Source organism: Kluyveromyces lactis (genome assembly GCF_000002515.2).
Source record: "Kluyveromyces lactis strain NRRL Y-1140 chromosome B complete sequence".
Classification (NCBI taxonomy): domain Eukaryota; kingdom Fungi; phylum Ascomycota; class Saccharomycetes; order Saccharomycetales; family Saccharomycetaceae; genus Kluyveromyces; species Kluyveromyces lactis.
The window spans coordinates 232,493-246,334 of record NC_006038.1 but is presented as its reverse complement, the minus strand read 5'-3'; the positions used below and the strand labels follow the sequence as shown (position 1 = coordinate 246,334).

Here is a 13,842-nt window from a genome sequence, read left to right as displayed (position 1 = left end):
TACTTGTACCAATCATTTATTGTACATGAAGATAAGTTGTTGTTTTTGTTATAATTGAAATTCTGATTAATTGGTGATCTTTTCCCAGTTGTCCAAGATATCCTTGATTTTTTCAGAGCCAGTCAATTCGTAAACATCTTGGAAGTACTCTTTAGTGATTTCGAATGGTTTTGCAGTCAAGTTTGGAATATACTTACCAATCAAACGATCAGCTTTAACGTTCTCCTTGGTAACGTTCTTCATCAAGAAGTTCTTAAATGGCTTAACACCGTTTCTCAAGTAAGAGGAATGGAATGGAACAGAAATACCACGCAATGGAATACATGCGAAACCTCTTTCCAATTCAATTGGTTGTGGCTTAGCAGTAGACTTCTTAGAGATTTCTTCAATAATTTCATTTAAATGAGATTCTACTTCTTCCAATGACAAAGTTTCTTGTAACTTCGCAATATCTATCTTTTGCAACTTGACAAAGTTCAAAACGTTGGTTAAAGTATCTAGAGCCCTTAAGTCACCGGCAGCAACGTATTGTTGGTTTTCAACGTTGTAGTTGACAATTTCCAAGAGCCATCCGGTCTTCTTATCGACAATCTTAACAACAAATTCTAACGCTTCTTGAGAGAAAGTTGGGGAAACTCTTGATGGATTAACAGCGATCATACCATAGTTAGATCTTCCTAGTTCATCTCTTGGGACGGCGACTTGCATAGTCATACCTCTGTAAAAGACAACTTCCACCAAAGATTCAATGGACATGACATCAGCTAACGATGCTAGGGCGGCATATTCACCCAATGAATGACCAGCGAAAGTGGCTTCGGCAGGAATTAGACCCTTAGACTTCAAGTCTTCAAATGAAGCCTTTTCCATCAAGGTAAGAGCAGGTTGGGTGAATTGAGTAGCAGACAACAAACCAGTTGGAGATCTGAAAGTGAAAGAATTAGTTTCTTCTGTTATATCCTTGAAGATTCTTTCACTCTTCACTTCACCATCGACAATGGTTTCAAAGATCATTTGAGTGTAGTTCTCCTTGATCTTTCTACCCTTCTCACCACCAAAGTAAATTGTCAATTCAGTTGGATTGTTTTTGACAATATCTAGGATAGAGAAGCCGTAGGTGCTCTTGAAATGCTGATCAGCTCTGTCCCAAACTTGTTTTGCGACATCAGACTTGGCATACAAATCCATACCCATACCTTGTTCTTGAGAACCTTGACCAGTGAAAACGAAAGTTGAAACAGGTTGCTCGACTTCTGCTTCCCCAGTCATGACAGTTTCATCGGCATCATTTTTGGTTTCGAATTGAATTAACTTACGACCGTTGATCATCCCAACATGTTGGATAGTAGTCTGTAGAGGGGTATTTGGTAACACCATTCCAACAAATTGACAGTTGTAAGCACGAACTCTGGAAGATACATTGTCGGCAGCCCAAGTTTCTACTAAAGCACGAACTGTAGCAGAAGAGTACATACCATGGGTAATGGTGCCAGGCAAGTTAGCGTAGGCAGCGAAGTGACGAGAAACATGAATCGGATTCAAGTCACCAGACACCCTGGCGTATGGTTCATTGGTGCTTGGTGATTGGGTGTCCCTGACAGCAATTGGAATGGCGTTTTCCAAGTTAACCTTTTGTTCAAGTGTGGAACCATTTCTGCTTAGGTAATCGATGACTGGATTACCATGAGATTCACCAGCTTCATAATCCACTGAACCAATTTCAACAGTTTCCTTAGTTGGTAGTTCCATTAAGATCTTACCTTGACACTTAACAGACGAGAAGACGGAGGCATTCTTGAATGTGACTTCAGTTTCGGTCTGGAAGGACAAAGTCTTGCCTAGCAAATCAATTTCCTCATCATCCAATTGGAACCATTCTTTTGATCTTAGAACAGCGCTGTCCTTAGAAGACTTGACTTCAATTTGATAAATTGGTTCAACAGTCTTTTCGAATGTATTTTCGTAGTCAGCATATGTTCCTCTGTAGAAGAAAGAGGAGGTGACTTCCATCACAGGTTTGTCATCTCTGGTCAAGGTACCGATAACTTCGACAATCTTACCGTTAGGTTGGTTAACGACAGATTTAATAACTGCAGAAGTTGAGATTGTATCACCTTCCTTCAATGGAGTAGCACCAGGAATCATTCTGTATCCGTTGGACATGTGCACCAATTTCAACAAATCACCATCAACTGCATTGGGGAAAATTGCCTTGACAATCACCCTCCAACCAACAACAATGGCGAAGTCCATTGGAGCTAACATCTCTCTACCCGACCTAGCAACGAAATCTTCACAGTTGTTACCGATCGCATGAACAAATTCAGAAATGTCCTTGGCGGAAATAGTGAAATCGCCGCCCTTGATAACAGATCTTGGATCGAAGTCCAAGTTGAATGGCTCATCCAACCATAACTTCCAGTACATTTCCTTGATACGAGAGTTACGACCTTTGGTAACTTCGGCAATGGGAGCAAAGCCATCTTCAGTGTTGTATTCAAACAATAATGGTAATGATACAGGAGAACCGTCAATGGTTCTATTTTCAATCAAATCTAATTGAATTAATGTGTCCTTAACTAACCTCAAAATAGCAGTGGGTTTTAGTTCACCTTGAACTGTTTCTAGTAAAGTAACAACTGTCTTAGCAGAGTCTTTGGCATTTTCAATTTGAACAACCATGTTGTCAGACGGTTTGAAAACCTTTCTAGCAGGGTTTTCAATCAGTAAAGAGTCTTGGACAATTCTTGGGGTAGAGAAGAAGGCGCTTCTCCAGGTCTTTTCTTCACCAGCCAAAAGTTTGAACCACTTAGAAGAATCTGTGGATGAAGAGGCTTGGTAGGTGGCCTTGTTTCCTGATTCGATAGAATCAAAAGCAACCTTTTCTGGCTCTTCACCACCGAAGTATTCAACAACTGGGATTTTGGAATCATCGTTGTTATAGTAATCCTTCAATAACATCTTAATATGCCCCTCATGAACATCGTCCAAAATGGATTTAATTGGTTGATCAACTTGGTTGGTGAATTGGGCAGCAACAGGACCGTGTAAGATACATGTCCTTTGGACATCTTGGTCAACAACAGCTTCCAAATGCTCTGATTGCCACAAAGAATCTTTCTTGAAGAAGAACTCGAATCTACTGTCCAAAACAGGAACGAAAGGTACAGGTTTCTGAGTTGGTCTTTGGCACAAGGTCAAGAAGTAGTCAATATCTTGAGCGTTCAAGAATTGTTCTTTAGCGGCTGGATAAGCATCGAAAACTTTTTCAAGAGCTTTTTCTGGCTCTTCCAAAACAGCGAAATTTTGAATGATAGACACAGTCTTTTGCTTTGTGAAACGTTCCTCAACACGACGTAAGAATTCACCAGTGAAATTTCTTAAGGTAAAGTCAATCCAACTGTTAGTGGATCTGATATACATCAACTCAACCATTCTCTTAGCGACTTCTTCGTAGGTCATATCAGCCAAATCACGAGCTTCTCCGTTGACGGTGGCAAACCATGGCTTTTGGTAGTCGGCATTCAATTTGGAAATGATGTAATCCTTCTTAGCATCCAATGCGGCTTGTAGTTTATTCTTTGGCAAAGAGAAAATGGTGTCGTCCATTTCCTTCCATAGCATAACACCACGAGTAGCCAATTTGTGAATAGGTTCTCCCATTTCGGAACGAACAGTTATGATACCGCCGGTTGGCTTTTTGTATGTTTGTTCCCATTGGGAGTCTGGAACACCAGAGCACTCAGCAATCGTTTTCTTTGTTGCTGGGGAGGTTTTAGTTTCCTTAGCAATCATAACTCTAGAACCGAACAAGAAACCGTCGAATGGCATTGGTGGGTAGTTGAACTTTGTGGACCACTCACCAGTTAAATATGGATAGGTATCTTCGGCTGACCCGAAACCGGAACCAGCAATCAAGTAGATATTTGAATGTCTTCTGATTTTTGCATACATTTGCAAAATTGGAGCGTGGAAGTCTTCAAATGAATGGTGACCACCACCTCTACCACCAGTCCATTGCATAACGATTGGGAAGGTTGGGTGGGCTTTGGCAATAGCAATAACTTGGGAAATGGCGTCAATGGAACCTGGCTTCAAACCCAAGTGTGTCAAACCTAGGGTTTCAATGTATTCAGTAGCGACGTCTATGGAAGGAACACCAGCACCAATGGTCAAAGCCTGAATAGGATAACCCTTTTCTCTCAATTCTTTGATCATTGGAATACCCCATTGTAACATTCTTGGATTGACGTAAAGCATGTTAATACCCAAACCGTAACCCTTCTTAATCTTGCTAATAACATCTTCGATCGCCTTGGTCATACCTTCAGCAGTGAAATAACCACCACCAGCTAATTCAATATGGTAACCAGCATTAATTGTGGCAGCAACAAAGTCTGGTGATACAGTAGTTGGAGTCATACCTGGAACCAATAATGGAGCTCTACCTAATAATTTAGAGAATGTGGTATCAACGTAAATCTTACCAGCCTTTGTCTTGACTAACTTTGGATGGAATTGTTCTAACCAGTTAACGGAGAATTTCAAACCGGAGCTGGTAACATCGAATAATTCTTGTTTGAAACCGTACTCATCATCTGGGTTAGTGTCCAAAGCACCAGCTATAATGACACGTACACCAGTACCATCTTTGTTACGATGAGTCAAAACACCTAAACCGGAAGCTCCACCAGGACCGAAATCAAGAATGTGAGTAGCATTGAATTTGGTGGATTCTTCCCAGTTCACAGGTAAGCTAGTAATACAATAGGTGATCCTCGAAGCAATTGGCTCTTTAGATTCCCTCAAGTCCTTACCGTTGAAGGTATCATAAACAGGAATCTTCAAGTCTGAAGCTTGGAATTCAACACCAGCAGCAGCCAAATCATGTTCAATCAAAGCATTAGCTGGTTCCAAAAGATGAGAATGGAAAGGAGAAACGATTGGCAAAAACCTGTTAAAAAATTTCAACTTTCTTTCGCTGAATGGGATTCTTGCTTGATCCAAACCAGCAGGGGCCTTAGCCTTTCTCAAGGTCAAGTTCAAACCATATAGAGATTGTGGTGGACCTGATACGACCAAGTTTCTGGCACCATTGACCAAAGAAACAACGATATGCTTGGACTCTGGTAAGTGAGCGTTAGTTTGATCGATATAAGTTTGAACTTGATCCTGAGTCAAGTTAGAGATGGACAACATAGGAGTTGGTACACCTTCACCGTTTTCGACAGAATCTTCCAACATAGATGGTGGTAAAGAGGTTTTTGGGTAAACTTGGTAACATCTGACACCGATGAAGAATAGTAACTTGATAGTCTTAGTCATAGCCTTGAAATAAGATTCCCAAGAATCAGCTTCAGCGATTGCAACGGCAGTGGCCAAACCTTGGGAATGACCAGTGGCGCCGACTAGGCTATCTCTTAGTTGACCGGGGGTGAAGTTTAAGATTCTAGCAGTTAAAGTGTAATGCACGAATTGAATAACACCGATTAAAGGACAAGAAATTGGAATTGACAACAAGTAGTCAGTTCCAGGAGTCTTTTGTGGTTGTTCCAACCAAGTCAGGATATCGAAACCTTGGGTGTATAGCTTTTCGGTATCATCAGTGGTGGTGATCAATTCCCCTAGAGTTTCTGCAGCAGACTTGATAACATCAGAGATTAAGCAGTTGTAGGTTTGATAAAGTTCACGCAACTCTTCGAAATAGTCATCGGTGTTACCTTGTCCACCAAAAATTGAGACCAACTTAGCTTGACCAGCAGCAACACCCTTGAACAAGGCTGAATCGGTAGCAGTGAATGGTTTTTTGGCTGTTACTCTGGCATTGTAGTAATTTTTAATTAATTCTTTTACCTTTGGTAAAGTAGTGATATTGTCTTCAGATTGTAACAATCTGGCAGCCAACGTATGAACGTCGTTACCTTGTAGATAGTTGGCTTCGAAATCCGATAGGGCAATTTCCAAGACATCATCGAACTGGCCCTTGGTAGTAACGTCAACCAAAGAAGAAACGTAACCCAAAAATTTAGCTAGCAATTCAGCAGATGAGGTTGGTTCATCGTCTGAAGCAAAACCTTCAGTAGCTTCCGGCAACTGTTTGTGGAATTGATCCTGTAATTGAGAAGCAGTAAAAAAGGAAGAAGTGGGAATGGATAAAACATGCTCGATAGAGCCGTGGGAAAGGCTTAGAGGTCTAGTAGATGAGCTCATTGTTTCAATAAATTATTAATAAGTAAATGAGAACAGAATTGGTGGCAATTCTGATAATTTTATCAAAAAAGATTCGATTACTTGGAGCAATTAATGACTTTATCTGTGTTGAAGATTAAAGTTTTTAATATCTAAGTAATACAATTTTTTTCTTGGTCAATACAAGGTCTCTGTAAGTGCCGTACTTTAGTGTTCTGAAATTGTTAGGAAATGCCAATTTCAAATGGGAATATTATGCGAACAGCGCAGAAAGTTGCAGGGTAGAGAAGGAAGAAATTCGTCCTTTTATGATATGAATTGTAATGTCTTTCTTATTGTTACCAATCAGTCTTTTAAGTTTCGTTTAACTTTTTCTTTATCCTCGTCAATTAGAGAATATTAGGAAGAAAGTAAGAAAATAGAAGGCTGTTGTTTTATTAATTTAAGCAGCTGGGAAATCAATTGATGATCTGCTTTAAATAATAAAAGTATGGGAAATGGGAAAAAAGTGTTCTAACTCTGAATTTGTGAACTCTGTGTTCTACCTTAAATTGAATAAAGGAGGTAGCTGTAAGGGTACAAAAAATCTGAAATAAAAGATACGGTTTGTACCTGTTTAGGAATGAGAACAATTACACTGTTAGTAAATCACGATAATAAGTATTGCAAGGTATGGAAATGTCGATCATAAATGGAATCAGGAGAGAAAGGTCAAGTATAGAGAACAAAGCTTTTATTTTTTCGTTTCTATCAACAATTTTACATCAAAGCTTTAGCTGTCCTACCGTAAAGTTTGAAACTGGTTTTGCCAACATAGAAAACAATCCAGGCCGGTTCTCAGTCCCACGCATTTCATAGTACGCGTCAGTATAGGTAAAATCCAAAAAAAAAAAAAGTTGAAGATTTCAGAATATTAGCATAGAGGCCAAAATCCAACAAAAATTATACTCTATACTTTGCGTAGGCATATTTTGCCATACTGAAAAAGTTCCATTTTTTTTTTTTTTAATGTTTTACCCTAACCAACTGATTCTTTTCAAAGAAAAAATCATATTCAAGTCCCACAGAAAAGAGGGTAGGGTAAATCTGCCATATCCTTCAATTTAGATGGAATTGGCGGCTAAAAGACGAATTCCATGAAATATAGAGAAACAGCAAGAAATAATGCCATCTAAGCTATATTGTAAACCTCGTAGATAAGTTTGATAGAAACGATCAATCAGATTGGAAAGGAGGCAAAGTTAGAGGGTTTCTTAGGGAAGGCGGTCTCTTAATTCCTGTCACGTGGCAATAAATTCCCTTTCGATTCTTCATACAACTGTGAGTTGGTACTCTCTTTTCTGAAGTCCTGCTTCAAAAGATACTGGTAGTTTGTTGACACATACTTATCTGAGTTCTAACTAGCTAGTTTGGGAAAGTTTTGGTTTGGTTTGACCAGCGACAATACTTAGAAATGGTCAGTGTCTTGGCGACTTCAGTTTACACAATTTACCCTTCTGTCTCTTATATGTATCGCTTTATATATTCTGATTCCTATTTAATTGGACTTCCTGTCCTTTCATATTTGCCGCCATGACCACTTTTCTCAACGTTCGTTATTCTTGCACATGATGGAATGCTGTTTTTTCTTTTGGTCCCCTGCAACTTTCACTGAAATATCCGTAGTTGGGAGTTGTCTTTATTAGTCTGTTGGGATTTTCCTAACACTGAAAAGGGAAAAAAATTCATTATAGCCGTGAGAAATTTGTTGGTGGTTGGATTTCAAAGCTTTTCTGCTTTTCGTCTTTATTGTTGGGTAGCACCCCGGTTCATCTTATGTGCATTTTATCATGTGGTGTGTGGGTGTGAACATTTTCCTTGATTTTTTCTAATGCTGCGTCTATGAAATGCCGATCTGCCGCAAGATGTTCTTTATGAGGTTTATTGACTCGTATATAGTGATTGTACCTATTACCGGGTAATGAAATATCGTAACGGTCATTTAACAAATGCTAGGTGGATTTTGGTTAAATACTGTTGAAAAGATCACACTCTATGCTTTTGGCCAGCTAGCGGTTGGTCTGCGTAGAATTGCAGAGCCATACTGGCGTCGAATCCGTCTTGTGCATATATATCCATAGTAGAGTCACCGTCCAGATCGTCAGCTGTGCCTGAATTCACGTATACGTTCTGCAAATGACCGATATCTGGCATGGCTGAAATCTCCGTTGTAGTTGAATGAGGCTGTGTACACTGTTGGTTTGTCGGTTCTTCTTCCGGATAGAAGTCCATACATGTCAAAATGGCATTGTGACAGTTTTTCACCATAGTGTCCCCACGGTTTAATCCAAATTCTTTGAAAGTGAACAAATCTTCTACCTCCACGTTATAATGTCTATCAAAATTGGCATACTTCGGCCTCAATATTAGTTCTACACTGGATAATGTGGTTTCTTGAAGATATGAGCCCGTTCCGGTAAAGTTATTGGCTTTCGAAACGTTCGGTAGAGGAAATAGTTCATTTATTATTGGATCCCTTTCGATAGCAATCATAAGTTCCAGCCTATGGCCCTCTGTTAGATGTCTATCGTCAATCTTTCTGATAGCATGGTACATTATATTCCTGTACGGTATTTGCAAACTACGTTCCCAATCTTGGAACCATATTAATACGCATGTATTTAGAACGAATAAATCGGATAAAATCATTTGTGGTGGTGAGTTCGTCGTAGCATGTTCTGCTTGTTCTAATTCACTGTTCAATTCGCCAAACATAAAATCTCTTCCCCCACCGTATAGTATCGGCAGATCACTTTGTTCGAGTAGGTTGATTCCTTTAAGCCGTGGTTGCGTCAGTTGATATTGTCCAATAGTTGCAACATTTTCCACTGTAGGTTTCGTCAGTATGAGCTGACAAAATTGCTTCTCATTAGGATGGACTACCATTCTGTATTTTATTTTCCTTTAGCTGAAACTGTTTGATGCTGGTCTCTCTTGAAGTTCGCAACTCGTCAATACAACATTAACCTTCTGGCGATGAGTTAAAGTTTGTTTATTATCCATTTCTATGTAATGATTGATTAAGTGTATTCCTTTTTTTTTTCTGGAAAATAAAAAAAAACCTTCTCCATAGTTTAAATGGAAACGGTAGTTTCGGGGTTTCGATGGAGTACATAGGAGCTCAAGATCGATGCGAATACAACATACATGGAAATCCATTGATATCTAAATTGTATACAATAATACGGATATTAAGTAAAGAAATCTGAAACAGTTTCTATCGATGGCTTGTATATGGTAAATTAATAGTATATCGTTTATAACTGGAATATCTCAAAATCTGTGAATCAAACTGAGATCATGTCACAGAGCAGAATCGATAAATATAATGTCCACCGTTTGTTCAAACCCATTGAATGGAGTAGCAGCAGAGCATGTGTATGCTCCAATGTTATCAAAGTGCACCCAGTCACCGATATCAAGGTCATATTTCATATAGTACTCCTTTGAAACGCAATCCAATCCATCGCAAGTGGGGCCCCAGATAGACACCTTGTAGTTGCAAGCATCGCATTTGGCTTTACTGGAACTGTTAATGTCCATGTAGTGGAATCTGTTCTTATGGTAAAGTACACGAGGGGAAGGTTCCTGATGATCAAAGAGAATACAGTTCATATTACCATAGACACCATCATTAATATAGATCATAGATTCTGAATCAGAATTGTTTCTCTTGCCGATAACAGTGGCAGCAAGGGTGAATGCAGTGGCTACGAAATATCTACCAGGTTCTGCGATGAATGAAACGTCGGAGTGAGTTTCTTGAGGGAAAAAATAGTCCAAGGCAGCATTTAAGACGTCTGCAACTTCTGTAATAGTGTCAAATTGATATCCACCGCCAACATCTAACATCTTCAAAGCTGGCAATCCACGGGATTCTGCCATATCAAACACTTTTCTACCATCCTTGACGGCTTGCGTAACTGTACTGAAATCAGATGCACCAGAACCAACGTGGAAGGAAACACCGATTAAATTTAAACCAAGCTCTTTGACTGTCTCAAGGAGAACCGGGACGTCGTCAAGTTCACATCCATACTTTGTGGATAATCTACATTGAGCACTGGAATCGTCAGTAACAATTCTTAACAGCAATTCGGATTCTGGATGATACTTTTTGATCTTATACAATTCGTCAATATTGTCAAACGTAGATTTTTTAACACCATTCTTGGCAGCAAATCTGATGAAAGAAGAAGCCTTACATGGGTTTGCGTAGATAATTCTTTCAGGATCGACACCACATGCTAACACCTTCTCTATCTCGGATTTGGAAGCACAATCGAAATTGGTAGACATTGAAGCCAATCTCTTTATTATTTCGATGTTTGGATTACACTTGACAGCATAAAATGGAGTTACTCGAGGAAGAATTTGAGTCCAGTAGTTTCTCAATCTGCTTATCTCCCCTAAATCACAAACGAAGAATGAATTTTCATCTCCGGCATCGCAAGTCTCATGATTTATAGAATCAATCTTCTCTTTCAAAGCAGCAAAGATTTTATGATGGCTCTGTTGGTGTGGTAACTGGCCTTGTTTACTTAATGGCAATCCCACAGTTGGGTTATATGAGACGCCCTGTGTGACATCATTAGATATTGGCCGCTCTATGTGTCCTACGGAGTTCATGACTGTCTGTATTGATGAGGTGCTTAGGCTGTACTTTCTCAGATATTAAAGCAAAACGAAAGCAAGTGATGAGATATTGACGGTTCCAGTTATTTATATTTTTGATGAAGTTTTTTTTTTTTTTTTTTTTTTTTTTTTTCATTTTCAGATAGCGAACATACATCGATCTTGACGTAAATGGCATATTAATGAAAAGAAAGAAAAAATCATTCACTTTATGAAGAGGTCTGAAGCAGCTACTAAGTGCCAGTCATCAATATCAACCTATGATATTGATGCTCAAAGATCAGAAGTGTGAAAATATTAATTTACGCTACATTAGATAAATTATAGGAAGAATATATGTTTAGATTATATCATTATATTAATCAAATTAGTTAGAATTGAAGGGAAAGGGAATAGTGGAAATATTATCCGGACAAACAAGGGAAAAGAGAAGTAAGTATTTATAAATGCAATATTAGAAGGTAAAAAGCTCCGTTGAAAGTTGGGATCAGTTAATTATGCAAGGAAGGTTGGTTTTTTTATCAGGCTTTTCTGCCCTATTCGTCAGTAGCAACGGCGTGACCGCAGAACAAACATGCTATTTTGTAATCAGTATTTCCGTCAGCGTCCTCAATCGAAACTGGCTTGTTTGATTTCATAAGTGTCAATTCACCTTTTGAAGGTATTTTACGGCAAGTTTCATTGGTGCATCTTGTATGGGTCTTCTTATAACGGAGCCCACAAGAATTACAAAGCTGATCTTGTTTGCTTTTAGACCAAGAAGGTCTCCAACACGGGGAATCTGTAATGTGACATGAAACGCAAAATCTATGAGAGTTACGCCTTTGTGTTGGAGAGCTTTTGGGAGATGTTTGGACTAGCTCTTGGTCGGTGTCGTCTTCTGAGTTGGAGTTCGCCGAAGTCTTTTCGCCGAAATCCTCCACGCTGTTGATCACAATAGGATGAAATCTCTGTTGGGGAGATTGAAGAGATTTTGGAGTTGTGGATAGTGTAATCTTCTTTTGTGGAGGGGTCTTTGGTGGTGCAGGATTAGCCTTAAATACCGACTTTTGTGATTCGAATTTGTCTTCATATGTAAGCAATATGCGTTGATCCAGCATCTTCTTCAGTTTTCTTGCTTTAAAACTGTTGGTCTTCTTATGTTTTGAGGAACGGTTCTTCTTTACCGCTTTAACTAATGATTCGCTGATCATAGAAGTGAATTGTCTGGGAGGACTACTTGGTGGGGTTACCAGTACTTTGCTGGAGCTTGAAGTGTTTGAAAGTTGATAGAATTCATCTGGTGAAGTATTGATCGATGATATTCTAGCAGCATCGGCTAAAATATTTAATCCATGAGTAAAATTACCAGCTCTTGGATTAGCTTGAGATACCTGATCTGTAATGTTTTGGTACTGAGTGTAATTAGTTTCCTTACACCACTCTGTTAAGTTTTGCCTCCATAGAGGCGTGGAGGCACAAGTGTCTGGATAGAGGTACGAAAACTCTTGTATTTTAGGATGTGCCAATAACTTTAGATGCTTTAATGGTTGTAGTGCTGGTTGCGAGGGTTGCGCAACCTCATTCTGTAGTTGTGAACAGGAAGGCAGTTGAGTTGATTTTCCAATATTGTTACTGCTGTTGCTGCTAATGCTGCTTCCCTCACATACTGTCTGTCTCCATATGGAAGAATTAGATGAAGCGGACACTGGTGATGTAGTAGGCGTGATTTGTACGAATCCAGAAGGTGAGGCTGGCGCCGTTTTAGATTTTTTCCGGGCGTCAAAGAAATATGGCGATTCTTCTAATGTCATTGGGGCGTTCAAACTGGTACTTAAAGATGGCAATAATAGATCATCAAAGGATCTTTTTCTTCTTGCGTAGAACTTTTGCTCGGCGTGAGGATTGGTGAATGGTAAAGGGTTCGAAATAGTGGACATCGTTAGCTTGAATAGTGAAAAGGTCGAAGCGATGGGAAATGAGCTGATTCGATGCTCTATAATGGGGAACAAGTTACGGTGTTAATTGAAGTAAATTATTGATGTGTAACACAGTTGTCAGGACCAGTGTTTGAAGAGTGAAGAAATATATCAGGCCTTATAAGGATTAGCTAGAACTGTCATATATCAACCACGATACCTAATTCAGTAAAAATAAGGGGATTATCTTTCCAATCGATCTGAAAGAATTGTCCCATGGAAACCCAGATTTGGATTCTGGTTTATATACTCTAGGGATACTGAACCAATTTCAATCAGTTCAGTCCCGCAAACTTAGTAGGAATCCATATATCGATGAAACAGAAAAAAGTGTAAACAAAGAATACCTGCGCCAAACCCGCAGAGGGTTTACCGAATTTTTTTCGATTTGGCAAAAGAATTCATACTTGTTCTATGCCTGCAAAACTAAAGGGAAAGACAAAAGATATACTTCTTTTTCTCTTACCGGCTATAAAATTGATCAAAACTAGTCAACCATTGTTTACAAAATCATATATCATGTAATGGAATCGCGCAGCGATGTTCACTTAGCTTTCAGATCTCTGTTTATGTTTATTTTTCCACACCAAGTCTTGGTATCTGTTCGGCTGGTATTATGGATTTACATTTCGATGCTGGGTTTTTCATGTTTACACTTTCTTCACATATGCAAGCAGAAAATAGAATTTAAAAAAAAAAGAATACTAGTGCGCGAGGCAGCTTGACAAAAGTGCTGGCAAAAGAGACATAAGGAAAAGAAAAATCCGACTCTACAATATGTACGCTAGATATTTGCTCGAGTCGATCAGCATTTAGAGTTGTGTTTGCATGTGTTCATTTGAGAGATTTTGAAATCAGGGTCTACCTAAAATCATCAAGGAAATTACAACGCGTACATATATTGTTTGTTACCCGCATTTGATGAAGCTAGTCAATTGAATTTACCCAAGATGAAATTTGGAGAGAAGAAGACTTCTTTCCATAGATTTAATAATAAAATTTTTGATCGATGTTGAAATTA

The 13,842-nt window shown here is 39.0% G+C and overlaps 4 protein-coding genes across 4 annotated transcripts; all 4 read right to left on the bottom strand.

Moving 5' to 3' along the window:
- Positions 1 to 66: 66 nt before the first annotated feature.
- Positions 67 to 6,210, bottom strand: FAS1 (tetrafunctional fatty acid synthase subunit FAS1; the record flags this gene model as incomplete). The annotated part of the gene is made up of 1 exon (XM_451653.1): positions 67 to 6,210. One exon carries the CDS (start codon positions 6,208 to 6,210, stop codon positions 67 to 69), a length of 6,144 nt encoding a protein of 2,047 aa, XP_451653.1.
- A 2,004-nt stretch (positions 6,211 to 8,214) lies between these two features.
- LOT5 (Lot5p) lies at positions 8,215 to 9,114 on the bottom strand (the record flags this gene model as incomplete). The annotated part of the gene is made up of 1 exon (XM_451652.1): positions 8,215 to 9,114. One exon carries the CDS (start codon positions 9,112 to 9,114, stop codon positions 8,215 to 8,217), a length of 900 nt encoding a protein of 299 aa, XP_451652.1.
- A 417-nt stretch (positions 9,115 to 9,531) lies between these two features.
- SPE1 (ornithine decarboxylase SPE1) lies at positions 9,532 to 10,857 on the bottom strand (the record flags this gene model as incomplete). The annotated part of the gene is made up of 1 exon (XM_451651.1): positions 9,532 to 10,857. The coding sequence occupies one exon, from the start codon at positions 10,855 to 10,857 to the stop codon at positions 9,532 to 9,534; it is 1,326 nt and encodes a 441-aa protein (XP_451651.1).
- Positions 10,858 to 11,399: 542 nt separating this feature from the next.
- On the bottom strand, positions 11,400 to 12,782 carry ASH1 (DNA-binding transcription repressor ASH1; the record flags this gene model as incomplete). Its single annotated transcript, XM_451650.1, has 1 exon — positions 11,400 to 12,782. One exon carries the CDS (start codon positions 12,780 to 12,782, stop codon positions 11,400 to 11,402), a length of 1,383 nt encoding a protein of 460 aa, XP_451650.1.
- Between the last annotated feature and the right edge of the window lie 1,060 nt (positions 12,783 to 13,842).